This window comes from Sinohyriopsis cumingii, chromosome 3 (assembly GCF_028554795.1).
Source record: "Sinohyriopsis cumingii isolate HCF-2022 chromosome 3, ASM2855479v2, whole genome shotgun sequence".
Classification (NCBI taxonomy): domain Eukaryota; kingdom Metazoa; phylum Mollusca; class Bivalvia; order Unionida; family Unionidae; genus Sinohyriopsis; species Sinohyriopsis cumingii.
Window position 1 is genome coordinate 56,824,843 of NC_142963.1, and position 18,432 is coordinate 56,843,274.

General features: G+C 34.8%; 1 protein-coding gene across 4 annotated transcripts in view; it reads left to right on the forward strand.

The window, feature by feature from the left end:
* LOC149802900 (hexosaminidase D-like) overlaps nt 1-18,432 on the forward strand; it is an 88,176-nt gene that overhangs the window by 61,774 nt on the left and 7,970 nt on the right. For all 4 annotated transcript variants that reach the window (XM_089952394.1, XM_089952396.1, XM_089952395.1 and 1 more), the window contains 5 exons: nt 2,723-2,918; nt 8,553-8,635; nt 11,676-11,757; nt 14,105-14,209; nt 18,342-18,428. In XM_089952394.1, coding sequence (XP_089808520.1) covers nt 2,723-2,918; nt 8,553-8,635; nt 11,676-11,757; nt 14,105-14,209; nt 18,342-18,428 — 553 coding nt within the window. The remainder of the gene's footprint in view (nt 1-2,722; nt 2,919-8,552; nt 8,636-11,675; nt 11,758-14,104; nt 14,210-18,341; nt 18,429-18,432) is intronic.

An 18,432-nucleotide genomic window follows, 5' to 3' on the forward strand; every position in this document is an offset into this window, starting at 1 on the left:
TGGTTACACATTATGAAAAATAGTAAAACCTGCCATAACAGTCACCTTTTTTGATGTTCATCTGGTCACAGTGATCATTCTTATTTCTTTGGCCAAAATTTCCTGTATAAAATCTTGTATTAAATGGTCATTTGATTTTCATGGTCAGTGGACAGGTGTTTCCTAACCAAACAGTAGTTTTTATCTTCCATTAAGTGGGAACTGTGGCATATTGACTGTGACCACTGTGTATGCAAATTAGGGTAATCTTTTAGGTAAAGACATATCCTGTGAAGGAATGTTATCTTCTATTCTCCCTACTTTAATCAGTCTGTAACTTTTACTTTGTTAATCTGTACATCGTTTTTTTAAGACAAAATTGAGCCACTAGATTGGGTAAAAAATTCCTTGTTGGTGTAAATACTCTAGGTGAGTTATTTTTATATCCCTGCTCCCTTTTGCTCTGGGTGTATTGATGACCATGCTAAATATACTAAATGCATTCTCAAAAGAGAACTAAATATAAATGTAATTTGATCCAGTGCATCAAAAATTTGACGTCAACATTTTTTTGGCAGAGTTTGTTTACATTCAGATAGTTTGGGGATCAAGGTCATGTTAAGCTCTTCCAGTGTTTGTTTTAAATGTAAAAATTCAGATTACATTTTTAGTCTCTGTCCAGTCTCATCACATACAATACATGCATTGTAATTGTTGTAAGCAAAGAAACAAAGAAAAAATGTTGAAGTATTATAACACTGTTGTATAGTTTGTGCAACTCATTGTTCACAAATGCAGTGTGGTCTGAGAAAAACAGACATAATGTACATACCAGATCTTCACCGAACATCCATGTTTGCGATAAAATGGTAAACAGTTGTTCACATGCATTAGTCTTTTAAATCCAAAAATAGATAATTGATGATCACTAATTTCATTCAAGATACACTGTTCAAAATTTTCAAGGAATGCCATGCAAAATTTTGCAAGAAAATGGGTTGACACTTTCTATATTTGGCCTTGGTCTGTTATTTCCAAGATAGCTGATTCCAGAGCTACCCGTCTCCTTTACCATATACATAAGCAGATATGTAGTACATGAAAAATAGGCTAAGAAAGGCTGAAACCCTACCACGATTTCTGATTTTATTTGAACTATAAATAAAGCCAGTTGTCTTTTTTTTTTAAATCTTTAAAAAGGAATTTTAAGAAGGTAAAAAAAAGTTTAAGAATTTAGATTGAAGATTTGTTTAGAAACAAATTGATTGAAGTATAGTAACAACAACAACAACAGATAATAATAATAGTAATAATAACTGGTGTGCGATATTTGTTCACATACCATGTTTGGTAGCTGAACCGCCATTCCGAGGTCACCATTGTATAAAAAAAAACAGTTTAGCCTTTTCACATAGGTGGCTACTTTAGATAGATTTGTAGTTTTGATAAATTTCAGTACCCTAGGCCATCTTGCCTGTAATGTTTTGACAATTTTCAATAGCCTAGGCCATCTCAACTGTACTGCTTTATTGTGCTTGAGATAGATGTTAAAGTTTTGATAAATTTCAATAGACTAAGCCATTTTGACTGTATTGTTTTATTGTGCTTGAGAAAGATGTTAAAGTTTTGATAAGTTTCAGTAGACTAAGCAATTTTGACTGTATTGTTTTATTGTACTTGAGATAGATGTTAAAGTTTTGATAAGTTTCAATAGACTAAGCAATTTTGACTGTATTGTTTTATTGTGCTTGAGAAAGATGTTAAAGTTTTGATAAGTTTCAAAAGACTAAGCCATCTCGACTGTATTGGCTTATTGTGCTTGAGATGTTTAAGTTTTGATAAATTTCAATGGATTAGGCCATCTTGACTGTATTGTTTTATTGTACTTGAGATATAAGTTAAAGTTTTGATAAATTTCAATGGACTAGGCCATCTCGACTATTGTTTTATTGTGCTTGAGATAGATGTTAAAGTTTTGATAAGTTTCAGTAGACTTAGCCATCTCAACTGTACTGTTTTATTGTACTTGAGATAGATGTTAAAGTTTTGATAAGTTTCAATAGACAAGGCCATCTCAACTGTACTGTTTTATTGTACTTGAGATAGATGTTAAAGTTTTGATAAGTTTCAATAGACAAGGCCATCTCGACTGTATTGTTTTATTGTGCTTGAGATAGATGTTAAAGTTTTGATAAATTTCAATGGACTAGGCCATATTGACTGTATTGTTTTATTGTGGTTGAGATAGATGTTAAAGTTTTTATAAATTTCAATGGACTAGGCCATTTCAACTGTATTGTTTTATTGTGCTTGAGATAGATGTTAAAGTTTTGATAAATTTCAATGGACTAGGCCATCTTGACTGGATTTTTTATCATGCTACTCACTTATTTCAATGATTAAAAACAAAAGTTGCCTGATATGTCCTGATTTCTTCATTTGAACATTATTATTATAGTGATACATGGAGAAGGGACAATAGGGCATGCAGAATTTGTCAGACTTCTGAGAACATATTAGTATTCAACTATACAAGCTGTACAAACTTAGAGAAAGAACATGTTAGAATAAAATGAAAAGATTGTTTTTTCTTGTGTTGGTGCTTGATACATTTTCTTCTGTGATGTGAAAATAAATTTTCACAAATGGCTAACCACAGAAATAAATGTGATCAATATTCATACAGGAAGAGAAACTATGTGTCTTATTTTTAATTTCAAATAGAAATATGATATTATTTCAGACTGGTGGGATCGGCTGTCTAAGGTGTTTCCCAACATTTGGGTGGCCAGTGCCTTTAAAGGTGCCACAGGATCCTGTGTGTATGCCACAAACATCACATACCACATAGACAACCATTTGGCCTGGCTCTCTGTCATTGAGAGAGAAAAATTCAAGTTCAAGAAAGTTCGAGGGGTGGCACTGACAGGATGGCAGAGGTATGTAGCATCATGTAGGCATAATGTAATATGTACATACACTCCAGAATGGTTTGTACTTAAGCTTGACCATTATGCACCTTCAGATTTGTAAGAATCTGGATCCTGTTATCATAAATCTGGCCACCACATATTTAATTATTAATTGTAGCTTTATTGGTCAAAGATCAGAAGAGCTAATGCAGTGGTCTTGCCTCCATCATCTGCCTTTCAGTGTCCAGTATTCCCTATCCAGTTGTTTGTTTTCACAATTCATCCTGAAACAACTCCAAGGAAAGTAATGAAACTTGCACACATGTTTAATTCTAAGGTCTGGTTGGTCATTTTATTGATGACTGTTTCTTTCAAAATTTTAAAAAGGGGTTTTCACTTAAAAACTGTGTCCTGGTTCGAAATTAAAATGGTGCAGATTTGACCCCCAACATGGCACACAAACTGGCCATGTAGAAAGTCTTATCATTACTTAACTGAAAGAAAGTCAGAAGCATGGTTTGCATTTTGTATACTTCATTGACATTATGAACATACTGAATTGTGCATAAACAAAAACAATTTGACCAAACTTTGTATTTAGTTGGATTCCAATAAACAAGTTAATAGTCAACACTAGCTTTGATTTCACGGTCAAAGGTTGTACCTCAGAGTTTGTATCTGTCCTGGTTCTGGAGCATGATGTCATAAACAAGAATGAATGGATTTGTATCAGTTTGTCGATATATCTGAAGAATGCCTTTAATTATACTAATTCAGTTACATATGTTTTAAAAATTATGTAAAAAATATGTAGATGACCAAACTTAGTATGTGGGTGTGTCTTGATAGGTTACAAGACAATCCATGATGCCATGTTCAATATCAATGGCCATGACAAATTATTTTGTACTGCAATTATATCATACACAAGGTAACTCAAATGTAAGAAAGATACTGCAGTGGTCTTTACATTTGTATCACTTAATTTGGTATGTTGGAGTCTGTGAATCATACGGGCAGTCTACAAAAAAAGAGTTATGTGAATTATAGGGGCAGTCTACAAAAAAAGAGTTATGTGAATTATAGGGGCAGTCTACAAAAAAAGAGTTATGTGAATCATAGGGGCAGTCTACAAAAAAAGAGTTATGTGAATTATAGGGGCAGTCTACAAAAAAAGAGTTATGTGAATTATAGGGGCAGTCTACAAAAAAAGAGTTATGTGAATTATAGGGGCAGTCTACAAAAAAAGAGTTATGTGAATTATAGGGGCAGTCTACAAAAAAAGAGTTATGTGAATTATAGGGGCAGTCTACAAAAAAAGAGTTATGTGAATTATAGGGGCAGTCTACAAAAAAAGAGTTATGTGAATTATAGGGGCAGTCTACAAAAAAAGAGTTATGTGAATTATAGGGGCAGTCTACAAAAAAAGAGTTATGTGAATTATAGGGGCAGTCTACAAAAAAAGAGTTATGTGAATTATAGGGGCAGTCTACAAAAAAAGAGTTATGTGAATTATAGGGGCAGTCTACAAAAAAAGAGTTATGTGAATTATAGGGGCAGTCTACAAAAAAAGAGTTATGTGAATTATAGGGGCAGTCTACAAAAAAAGAGTTATGTGAATTATAGGGGCAGTCTACAAAAAAAGAGTTATGTGAATTATAGGGGCAGTCTACAAAAAAAGAGTTATGTGAATTATAGGGGCAGTCTACAAAAAAAGAGTTATGTGAATTATAGGGGCAGTCTACAAAAAAAGAGTTATGTGAATTATAGGGGCAGTCTACAAAAAAAGAGTTATGTGAATCATAGGGGCAGTCTACAAAAAAAGAGTTATGTGAATTATAGGGGCAGTCTACAAAAAAAGAGTTATGTGAATTATAGGGGCAGTCTACAAAAAAAGAGTTATGTGAATTATAGGGGCAGTCTACAAAAAAAGAGTTATGTGAATCATAGGGGCAGTCTACAAAAAAAGAGTTATGTGAATTATAGGGGCAGTCTACAAAAAAAGAGTTATGTGAATTATAGGGGCAGTCTACAAAAAAAGAGTTATGTGAATCATAGGGGCAGTCTACAAAAAAAGAGTTATGTGAATCATAGGGGCAGTCTACAAAAAAAGAGTTATGTGAATTATAGGGGCAGTCTACAAAAAAAGAGTTATGTGAATCATAGGGGCAGTCTACAAAAAAAGAGTTATGTGAATTATAGGGGCAGTCTACAAAAAAAGAGTTATGTGAATTATAGGGGCAGTCTACAAAAAAAGAGTTATGTGAATTATAGGGGCAGTCTACAAAAAAAGAGTTATGTGAATCATAGGGGCAGTCTACAAAAAAAGAGTTATGTGAATTATAGGGGCAGTCTACAAAAAAAGAGTTATGTGAATTATAGGGGCAGTCTACAAAAAAAGAGTTATGTGAATCATAGGGGCAGTCTACAGAAAAAGAGTTATGTGAATTATAGGGGCAGTCTACAAAAAAAGAGTTATGTGAATTATAGGGGCAGTCTACAAAAAAAGAGTTATGTGAATTATAGGGGCAGTCTACAAAAAAAGAGTTATGTGAATTATAGGGGCAGTCTACAAAAAAAGAGTTATGTGAATTATAGGGGCAGTCTACAAAAAAAGAGTTATGTCAATTATAGGGGCAGTCTACAGAAAAAGAGTTATGTCAATTATAGGGGCAGTCTACAAAAAAAGAGTTATGTGAATTATAGGGGCAGTCTACAAAAAAAGAGTTATGTGAATTATAGGGGCAGTCTACAAAAAAAGAGTTATGTGAATTATAGGGGCAGTCTACAAAAAAAGAGTTATGTGAATTATAGGGGCAGTCTACAAAAAAAGAGTTATGTGAATTATAGGGGCAGTCTACAAAAAAAGAGTTATGTGAATTATAGGGGCAGTCTACAAAAAAAGAGTTATGTGAATTATAGGGGCAGTCTACAAAAAAAGAGTTATGTGAATCATAGGGGCAGTCTACAAAAAAAGAGTTATGTGAATTATAGGGGCAGTCTACAAAAAAAGAGTTATGTGAATTATAGGGGCAGTCTACAAAAAAAGAGTTATGTGAATTATAGGGGCAGTCTACAAAAAAAGAGTTATGTGAATTATAGGGGCAGTCTACAAAAAAAGAGTTATGTGAATTATAGGGGCAGTCTACAAAAAAAGAGTTATGTGAATTATAGGGGCAGTCTACAAAAAAAGAGTTATGTGAATTATAGGGGCAGTCTACAAAAAAAGAGTTATGTGAATTATAGGGGCAGTCTACAAAAAAAGAGTTATGTGAATTATAGGGGCAGTCTACAAAAAAAGAGTTATGTGAATCATAGGGGCAGTCTACAGAAAAAGAGTTATGTGAATTATAGGGGCAGTCTACAAAAAAAGAGTTATGTGAATTATAGGGGCAGTCTACAAAAAAAGAGTTATGTGAATTATAGGGGCAGTCTACAAAAAAAGAGTTATGTGAATCATACGGGCAGTCTACAAAAAAAGAGTTATGTGAATCATACGGGCAGTCTACAAAAAAAGAGTTATGTGAATCATACGGGCAGTCTACAAAAAAAGAGTTATGTGAATTATAGGGGCAGTCTACAAAAAAAGAGTTATGTGAATTATAGGGGCAGTCTACAAAAAAAGAGTTATGTGAATTATAGGGGCAGTCTACAAAAAAAGAGTTATGTGAATTATAGGGGCAGTCTACAAAAAAAGAGTTGAAGAATATCAACAGAATATAGAAATATTTGAAGAATGATCCTGATTATACTACATGTCTGTTTTAATTTGTTGTCAGTTTAGCATTATTTTATAACTGCATTCAAAGATGGAGTGATGTGTGTTGTTACATGTGTATTTGTTTTATAGATAGGTAGATATATTAGTTTCTGTAATGAGTTGGATACCTGGGTAGATTGTACTTGTATGTTTCCATAATGAGCTAGATACTAGGGTAGATTGTACTTGTATGTTTCCATAATGAGCTAGATACTAGGGTAGATTGTACTTGTATTTTCTGTAATGAGCTAGATACTGGGGTAGATTGTACTTGTATGTTTCCATAAAGAGCTAGATACTAGGGTAGATTGTATTTGTATGTTTCCATAGAGAGCTGGATACCTGGGTAGATTGTACTTGTATTTTCTGTAATGAGATAGATATATGGGTAGATTGTACTTGTATGTTTCCATAAAGAGCTAGATACTAGGGTAGATTGTACTTGTATGTTTCCATAATGAGCTAGATACTAGGGTAGATTGTATTTGTATGTTTCCATAATGAGCTAGATACTTGGGTAGATTGTACTTGTATATTTCCATAAAGAGCTAGATACTAGGGTAGATTGTACTTGTATGTTGTTTCCATAATGAGCAAGATACTAGGGTAGATTGTGCTTGTATGTTTCCATACAGAACTGGATACCTGGGTAGATTGTACTTGTATTTTCTATAATGACTGGAGACCTGGGTAGATTGTATTTGTATGTTTCCATAGAGAGCTGGATACCTGGGTAGATTGTACTTGTATTTTCTGTAATGAGCTAGATACTTAGGTAGATTGTACTTGTATGTTTCCATAAAGAGCTAGATACTAGGTTAGATTGTACTTGTATGTTTCCATAATGAGCTAGATACTAGGGTAGATTGTACTTGTATTTTCTGTAATGAGCTAGATACCTGGGTAGATTGTACTTGTATGTTTCCATAATGAGCTAGATACTAGGGTAGATTGTACTTGTATGTTTCCATAATGAGCTAGATACTAGGGTAGATTGTACTTGTATGTTTCCATAATGAGCTTGATACTTGGGTAGATTTTATTTTTACGTTTCTGTAATGAGTTGGATACCTGGGTAGACTGTACTTGTATGTTTCCATAATGAGCTAGATACTAGGGTAGATTGTACTTGTATGTTTCCATAATGAGCTAGATATTAGGGTAGATTGTACTTGTATTTTCTGTAATGAGCTAGATACTAGGGTAGATTGTATTTGTATGTTTCCATAATGAGCTAGATACTTGGGTAGATTGTACTTGTATGTTTCCATAAAGAGCTAGATACTAGGGTAGATTGTACTTGTATGTTTCCATAATGAGCTTGATACTTGGGTAGATTTTATTTTTACATTTCTGTAATGAGTTGGATACCTGGGTAGATTGTACTTGTATGTTTCCATTGTGAGCTAGATACTTGGGTAAATTGTATTTGTATGTTTCCATAATGAGCTAGATACTTGGGTAGATTGTACTTGTATATTTCCATAAAGAGCTAGATACTTGGGCAGATTGTATTTGTATGTTTCCATAATGAGCTAGATACTAGGGTAGATTGTATTTGTATGTTTCCATAATGAGCTAGATAGTAGGGTAGATTGTATTTGTATGTTTCCATAATGAGCTAGATACTAGGGTAGATTGTACTTGTATGTTTCCATAATGAGCTTGATACTAGGGTAATTTTACATTTCTGTAATGAGCTGGATAGATTGTACATGCTTGTTTTCACCCATACATTAAGTTTTTAACTACAAAGAATGTCATTATGTCCTTTGTGGTAAGGATTTGCATGCTTTGGGAAGTTCATTAGCATGGTTTTATGCTGCAGATTTATTGTAATTGTTGTATTCAGATGTAATTACTCTGCATTTAATTCTTGATTATAAATTTGTTCATATCAGATATGACCACTATGCTGTCCTGTGTGAGCTGTTGCCCCATGCTATTCCTTCATTAGCAGTCTGTTTAGCAGTGCTTAACAGAGGTATAATATCAGTCAGTTTTCATTTTACATTGGTCATCTCTCTTTGTCTCTCTGTCTGTCTGTCTCTCTGTCTCTTTCTGTCTCTGTCTCTCTCTCTCTGTCATTATATTTATATCTTATTATCTCCCCAGACTTTACACCCTTTTGCATATGTTATTTTGTTTGGCAGGTAAATCTTTTTGGCACAGAACCTTTCTTTTAGAAGTTATGATTTTACTCTGTTGAAATACAGGTCATCGTAAATAATGTGAGTTGTTGTTATCCATTTGTTTTGGATCATCTGCACAAAATGTCAATTTGACCTGATCTTTTTATTCATGCCATCATACTACCTGAACAAGTTTATTCAAGTTCCAAATTGTCACTTTATAAGGATAATTTAGAATTTGCTGTACATTCTACTGTTGACTTGTTGAGCTTTTATGCTTTTTGGTTAGCATTTTACTAATAGTTATAATTACATAATAATGTAATGTCACAAAGTATTGTATTTGGTCAAGTAAGATTAAAAGTCAGATCTGCTAGTGCATAATTTTATATGCAGTTCAAGGTTTATGCTATTCTCCTAAGTATGATTTCAAACAGAATACACACTGAACTGTTGGTATATTATGCTGTATAACCTTTGGGTCTACACTGCTTACTAGGGTACTTACTGTATCAATATAAAATACAGTTTCTTCAAGAGAAACTGCAATTGTTCTGTTGTTAGTATGCCAGACTTGAGACTGAAATAATGTGTCGAATACTAACATCAGGTCAGTCCATGTCATGTGCCATGGTTTGTCTTTGGTTGGGGCACTTTGCTTCAATTGCTCCGCACTAAATAATGTACTTGCATTGCTGTGCTGTAAAACGACAACCAGACCAATCCAGAACCCACCTTTTTCCAGCTAATTTAATTACTTTTAAAATTGCCTTGCCTTATTAAGGTAGTCTACAATTGTAAAATCAACTCGTACTTTGCAGCTTGATTGCATGATCAATCAGAACATTCCTGTCACTGATGTGAGTCAAAAACTTCTGATGTGAAGGCTAAAGATCTTATGACAGCATTACATTAAGATGTCATCAGTATGGCCTGTTTTTACCTAGGCATGTGACAGCATTACATTAAGATGTCATCAATATGGCCCCTTTTTACCTAGGCATGTGACAGCATTACATTAAGATGTCATCAGTATGGCCTGTTTTTACCTAGGCATGTGACAGCATTACATTAAGATGTCATCAGTATGGCCCCATTTTACCTAGGCATGTGACAGCATTACATTAAGATGTCATCAATATGGCCCCTTTTTACCTAGGCATGTGACAGCATTACATTAAGATGTTATCAGTATGGCCTGTTTTTACCTAGGCATGTGACAGCATTACATTAAGATGTCATCAGTGGCCTGTTTTTACCTAGGCATGTGACAGCATTACATTAAGATGTCATCAGTATGGCCTGTTTTTACCTAGGCATGTGACAGCATTACATTAAGATGTCATCAGTATGGCCCCTTTTTACCTAGGCATGTGACAGCATTACATTAAGATGTTATCAGTATGGCCTGTTTTTACCTAGGCATGTGACAGCATTACATTAAGATGTCATCAGTGGCCTGTTTTTACCTAGGCATGTGACAGCATTACATTAAGATGTCATCAATATGGCCCTTTTTACCTAGGCATGTGACAGCATTACATTAAGATGTTATCAGTATGGCCTGTTTTTACCTAGGCATGTGACAGCATTACATTAAGATGTCATCAGTGGCCTGTTTTTACCTAGGCATGTGACAGCATTACATTAAGATGTCATCAGTATGGCCTGTTTTTACCTAGGCATGTGACAGCATTACATTAAGATGTCATCAGTATGGCCCCTTTTTACCTAGGCATGTGACAGCATTACATTAAGATGTTATCAGTATGGCCTGTTTTTACCTAGGCATGTGACAGCATTACATTAAGATGTCATCAGTGGCCTGTTTTTACCTAGGCATGTGACAGCATTACATTAAGATGCCATCAATATGGCCCTTTTTACCTAGGCATGTGACAGCATTACATTAAGATGTCATCAGTATGGCCCCTTTTTACTTAGGCATGTGACAGCATTACATTACGATGTCATCAGTATGGCCTGTTTTTACCTAGGCATGTGACAGCATTACATTAAGATGTCATCAGTGGCCTGTTTTTACCTAGGCATGTGACAGCATTACATTAAGATGTCATCAATATGGCCCCTTTTTACCTAGGCATGTGACAGCATTACATTAAGATCTCATCAATATGGCCCCCCCCTTTTTACCTAGGCATGTGACAGCATTACATTAAGATGTCATCAATATGGCCCCTTTTTACATAGGCATGTGACAGCATTACATTAAGATGTCATCAATATTGCCCCTTTTTACCTAGGCATGTGACAGCATTACATTAAGATGTCATCAATATGGCCCCTTTTTACCTAGGCATGTGATAGAGCTTTGAACTTTGGAAGAGATAGAAAATAAATGACATGGCTGTGACTTCTGCTTTTTGTTAGACAGCCGAAATGCTTAAACAGTTTGAATTATTGCAAATATGGTACTGTGGAAGAAAATGATGATGCAGTGTAAAAAAATATAAAATGTTGGGAAACCACGAGCCATTACAACAAGTTATAATCAGCCATGCAGGCTTTCTTTTGCAAAAGTCTGTATCATCTCAGTAATTTTGTCACACTGAAAACAATATAGTAAGTTCAGCCAGCATAAATTTGATGATACTTATAAAAGCACACTCAGATATTATTTTATTGGCAATTAATGACAGGTAACTTTTTCCCATACTTCTTAGTAATCACCTTCAGAGATTAATGATCAGCTAATAGTAGTGCCAGAAAATGCAAACAAACTATAAATATTTTAGTGACTTTAAATTGCTTCAAATTTTACCTCTGTACAAATATACATTTGGGAAAAAGTTGAATATTCCAGCATTCCAAAATTGATTATCCTTGACTTCATCTTTGTACACATAATTATCAAACCTGTTCTGTCTACAGGAACTTTCACAGCTGATATTCACATGGATGTGACCAAGCAGTTGCAATTCCATACCATACTGCCTCTTAATCCATTTCAGTGGTAAGTCAGTCAACATACTAGTCACATGTATAATTGGTTGATATTTTGAACTGCGTATAATAAACATTTTTTCAGAAATTGTTTGATAATAATGTAGTAACTTTGAATTTCTATTGCAAAGTAATATTTTATATTTCTGGTAAAGCTGTCTCATTTCAGTTTTCCAGGCAGGGGTGGATTAACATCATTTTTATCCCTGTTCCAATAGTAAATTAATCAAAGGTGTTTATTGATCCTTTACTTGGGTCCTTGCTTCACCTTATCCCAAAGTAGACGTAATGTGCTGCAGATTTGGGACTATGCTACAGTGCCGAGTGTCTTGGTGATTACCAGCTGTTATGGTGGCAAGAAACCTATTGATACCATAAAATGGCAGTATGGTCTATGCCTGCAACAGTCAGTGGTGACAGCCTGTTTAGAAAAAAAATGCCTGACCTCGCATACTTTGGTACAGCACCTATACGCATCAAGACAGCTGGAATGCAAGCAAAACCATGCCACAGACCCTGTGTAGTCTATGAAGGTTGCTTAGACTGGTTAGGTTGTACTGTATTATCTACTTTGCACCTAGGTGCACATTTGTGTAGGAACAGAGGCATTTTGTGCCTCCTGACACTTAGGTACCACCTGGCCAGGTCCTCAGTTTGCATATACAACACTGAGGTCAAAACCACTTGCTTGTCCTCAGAACAAAGCGGCACAGCCTCTCTTCTGCATTTGCACTCCAAACAGATCAACCTCACATTACTATTTGAGAGTCTGTGGGCATTGCCCAGGTTGTCTACACTGATCTGCTGTGTGTCTTTTCTATCATGGACACAGAGTATTTTGATTTTGCAGGTGGCACAGTTGTTATTTTGCTGCTGCCTAAGGCAAAGCAACTCATCGACCTTGAAAAGGCCAGCATAGATCACACTTTGACCATGACCCTTGTTCTGCTGCTTATATGTGACCGACTTCTGGGTGACCATGCAGATTTCCTACTCAGTAGGTACCCACTTAACTTGAGACAGGTACTCCATGCTCGACATGGCCAAATATGCAAGGTTGGACAATTGGAGATAGTCCTTGACAATCTGAATTTTGCATTTGGTGGTAAATGTATGGGGCTGTTTGCAGTAATTGTATCACCAAAATACCAGTCTGTGCTCTTTGCAGAATAGACAGCACACTAGGAATCAGCTATATTCACCTCAACAGTATTGTTTAGCATAAAATGTTGCTGCTCGTTTGTCCCTGGAACTGTGACATGTATATTCTGGTGCCAGCAATCCAATGGTTAGTTCAGTATTTGCATCTGCATGTCTGAAAAATGTTTTTTTTTTCTCATTCAAATAAGAGTTGCTGGGCCATGTTACAAAGCTGTGCAGGAAATCACAAGCTTGTCGGTGGTTTTCTACTGCTCCAGTAAGAAACACCAGCAGCAATAGTCGGGAAGGGTCTTGTTCATCTCCCTGCACTGAACCCTGTCAGATTTGAGGTGCATCCTCTTTTTTAGTTATAGTCCCTAATTGTCAGATTCTCCCACTTTCTATTCTTAAATCCCTTGATTATGATTTTTATTTCAACTAAATTTTGGTATGTAGCTTGATTTTCTTGCTTAGATAAATTTTATTGTCATTATTCTGCAATAGTTAGTAAAGTTGTAATTGTGATTGACAGACACACCCCTTTGTTTTTGCAGAATTAACTCCTGTTATCACAGTTTACTCCCATAATTATTATTAGATTTCAACCAAAAAGTTTATTGGCAGGATGATATTGTTGAGGCCAACAAAAAGCAGGGAACACCAGCTTCTGGAATTTTCTTATTTTGACTAACAGGTTTATGTATTAAAGAAACCTTGGGATAGTTATTTCTACTTCCAGTATCCTGAATGCTGCCTCTTTGCAGTGGTATTTTAATTATTTCTAGCATGAAGGATGACTCCTTGCTGCATGATTATAATTTTTGGGGAAAATTATTTACCTATAAGCAAATATATACTATAATTTTATTGAGGCCTTCAAGGGTAAGATGACCAAGATGTTAATCCACCCCACCCAGCCCTACCCAAACAAAACAATGCAAGATAAATTGGAAAATTATCTTTTCTAAATATAATTTGCCTTTTATTCACCATTATTAAATTATACTTCTTCACACACTGTGACCACTATTGTTCTGTGACACAGTGGAAATTTATAAACAGAACAAACTGCACTTGAATTTGAATGCCATCCCCCCTAACAGTGTCTAACATTTGTCTTGTTGAATGCATCCCATAATAGGTTAGTAAGATTACTTCTGTAATAGCATGTCATAATTACACAGAATATTTATCAGTGCTTGCTCTTTTTGTTTAAGTCATGAAATCCCAAAGTGCAATTTCCCAGGAAGTAGCATATATGAGGGAATGTTTGAATTGCTTCATCTGGATGTGGCCTATGAAGATTTTCTGCATAGTGAAGGGTAACTTTTTCTTTACATTTCAGACTTTTTCTTTTGTCCTTGAAAGTAACGGCATTCACATTCATGTTACAACATATTAAGCACTGAATAGAACTGGATGAAATGTTGATCATCATTTTTGCTTTGATTTTAAACGACAAGTTATAGCCATTTTATGGTGCTGTATTCAGCTGAAATTTGGCATTATTGTTAGTATATAGCTAAAGTTCATACCAGGATATGCCTACAGATTCTTTTTCATGTTTATGTGCAGAGAGGTACATCGGCTATAATTTCATTGTGTGCATACACAGAAAGGCAACTTTGTCACACCATTTTGTTTCCACTGCAGAAAGGTATATTAATATTTGTTTAAAATTTGGCATTACACAGGTAAGATTTTTTTATGATTCTTTTACCAACTCAGAACAAATCATTTATGCATTTTTTAATCTATTACATAACCCAGACATGATTATTCTCTGTTTTAAAGTGGAATTCCACTTTTCTTCTGACTTGAATCTGATTTTTCTTGATATAGTCCATTTTTTATATCATCTTCAATCTGGTTTTTAAAAAAATGGTCTGTCCAATCCCATTCTGCAACGATCTTTGTAAATTGTTCGTTTCATATATTAGTTAGCACACAACTCTTGTTAAGGGTATTCTGATTGGTCAAAGGTTTAAATTCATCCAATGAATATTCATATAATGGAAACTGATGACAATGGAAAGAAGAACATGGTTGCAAAACATGGCATCCTGAGTTGTTGAGAGAGACCATGACATGAAAAGTTTAGATAAAGGTTTAAAAAATGTATGGAAATGGGAATGGCTGGAGCGAAATGTTGATGGAAATTTAGTTTGACAGTTTGCAAGAAAACTGAACGCTAGAGGACTGGCATTTTGTGACCTCTGCAATAAAGATCTGAATTATGGTAATTGCAGTGAAAGAGTTTCGAACAGCACCTACTAAAGAAGCTGCATACAGAAAAATTGAAGCTCAGAGGCAATTACTTTAAGAAGAAAGATTTCTTGCATGAGAAAACAGATGTAGGCCTCCATCAGATTATGTGCACTGCATGTCGCCAATACAAGCACCAGCTTGAAAGGAAAAAGGCTGTCATTGAGACAGAAAAGAAACCGTTGCACATTGAGCCAAAAAGTCATTAGTGACAAAAAGGAAGGCTAAAGAAATCTTTGCCAAAGCTGCAAAAAGAGCTTGACTGGCATATCAACAGGTTGTGTCCATTGGAGAAAAAGACAAGTGAATGTATGGGATTATTTGTATATAGTTGATGTACATATGTGTTTATTTTACAGGTTTGTTATGAAAAGAGAAGTATAATATATTTGCTGCAGAAATTGAGAAATTATTTTGATTTAATTACGATGTGAACACTGACATGCACATGAAATAACTTCAGCATCAATAGTATTGGAGAACAAATTCATGTGACTATAAATATTGTGAAATTTTTTTAGTCAAGTTGAAACTTTTTGGTAAGTTTATTAGTTTTTTAGATGATTATTTTGGTTTATTTTATGATCGTCAGTTGCACCAGGAGCAGTTTTTTATGAGCATAAAATGCGTTTTTGCCCAGTAGCCTTTGGCCTCCCAGAGCAGGGGCACTGCCTCTCAATACCTCATTGGGGGAGGAACCCTAGACCCGCTTACAATTTTTTTAGCTTTTTTATGGAAGACCAAAATCATATCTGATAACCGCCTTTTCTATATTTCAAAATATTTTTAACTTTCCCAGTTGAATCAAATTGAAAATGAATAGAGATTTATACAAGTTTGATATGGTGTGTCTAAATATATATTGACATGCTGCATACCTGCCAACATACCAGACAGTGTTGGGAGGTAGTAGCTGAGAAACAGTGTGTTTTGAGGTCCCAAGGGAGGTCATTGGGCACAGCCTAAAGTGGTCAGTCTCAAACAACAGAGGTAAAAAATATAACTTCAAAATTAATTGAACTGTTTGTATAATTACCAATGACTCTGCACTACTACACATGAAAAACAGGTTGTAAGTTTGAGTCTAATAGCTAATCCATCCATCCCTACAAATTAATGGGTCTGTTCCAGACAGTGGTCCACAGCAGTAGACTCAGTATGTATGCAACTTTACATTGTGTTGTGTATGTGGAGCTGTTGTTTGCATTACTGTCCCAACAACAAAAAAGTAATAATAAATCTCGGTGGGTGTAAATCTGCTCTGGACAATCTGTGTGATAAACTTGTCTCATGTGTTTATGACCATTAATTGAGCAGGCATTGCTGACCTGTTGTTTGTGTTAGTAGATTTGTAAATTAATTGATTTATAAATTGTGATAAGAAACTGTAAAGGCCTGCATTATCTGAAGCATGGTTGAGTATGCCAGATGACTGAGCAAACTTTTCTGTAGGACAGAAAGTCATAAGACAAAAAGTCCTAATTTGTATTTTTACCATTATGAAAGAAATGTAGGATAAAAAAGTTACAGGACATAAGGTCACACTTTGAATTTTATAATGTTGCAGATTTTTATATAAAGACTTAATTGCAACTTCTTCATTGAGATATTAGCATAATAAACAAAGTATTAACTATATGATTTAAAAAAATATTTTACAGATATTTTATAACAGTTTGCAACAATAACAAAATTAGAATATACATAGTCCATAGCAAATAATTAAATTGTTGTAACTGTCACAACAAATGCTGAAGTTCATTAATAATTTACTTTAAATGGTTAATAATGGCATAGTCGGATAATTCTTGTTCCATTGCTGTATTTCTTGTGAGTTGATTTTTCATAGCAACACCACAAAGAAGCTGAATAGCCTTCATGCCCAAAATACAGTTATTACAGCTGATACACATTCTGCAAAACTCAGACCCAATGCATCATGACTTGACAGAGCTTTCTCTCCAGTATTGTGATATGTTTTTTCTAGTTTTGCAGTTGAGTTGTGATTATGGGGATGACCTGGAATTGGAATATGGTACATATTGCAAGTCTTTGGACTTAAGATGATTACACCCACTGCTGGACCAAAGTTTGCACTTCTACTATTGCTTGGTCAAAACAGTTTAGAATCACCCTTGTTGCTTGTGACAATTTCCATTTTTGGGGTGATTTTCTTTGTCAAAAACCTTGGATTTTTAAAACTTTTCCAGTGAAACATATCTTGTACTTTTTTTCTTCTCATATGCCAATATTTGAAACCATGGAAACTAAAGGCAGTTAACACAAAGCAGGGTTTCATTTTATTTACATATGAACTTAAAAAGTAGTTAGAGATGGAAACCAAAATTTAATTTGTATATTCTTATAAAGACTACACTTTTCCAGTGAAACAGAAGCCTCAATGGTCTCAATGTCATTCCTTTTTTTAACAATTTTTCCTTAAGACTTAAGTTGCTAAACAATTTCCCTTTACCTGTGAAACCTTCAATGTACTGTAGTCATTAATGGTAATAAGTATAGAATGTGACTTTATGGCCTGTAACTTTGTGTCTTACATGTCCAACATTAATAATTCAGAATTGTAACTTTTTGTCCTGTTGTTGTTGTAGGGTTTAACGCCATTTTTCAGCACACGATAGGCTATACATGGCGACCAGTATTAATGGTGGAGGAAGAACCCAGGAAAACCCCGGAAAGAACCACCAACCCACAAGAAGCTACTGGCAAGCTTTCTCACATACCAACATTGGCTGAATCCAAGACTCGAACCCACATAGACAGAGGTGAGATGGCAGTGATCCATAACGGAGAGCGCTTTAGACCACTTGGCCACTCGGGGCCCCACTTTTTGTCCTGTGACTTTCTGTCCATTTTACAGATTTCACTACTGCAAGGCACAACAGAAAATAAATGGCAGTATATTATTGCTTGAATGAACATCTCATGTTAACAAAATTGTCAAAAGGTGTAATGCAGTAGAATTGGTTATTCAGACCCTACATTTTGTCTGTCCTCAGCTTTTTAAAAAAATCATAAACTTGATTGATTACTTTAAAAATATGGATTGGATTTCTTTGTTTTTCTGGAGCACAATTTCAAACAGAATTAATTAATTTGAAGTTTATCTGATAAATTTGAGTCTCTGAGACATATTAAACTCACATTTTGATTTTCAAAAATATTTTTCAGTCGTTTGACTTGGTTGAATGATTACTATGTGAAGAGAAATTTCACCAATCCTACACATCTTGAGACAATTCTTGCACAAGCTTTAAAGTAA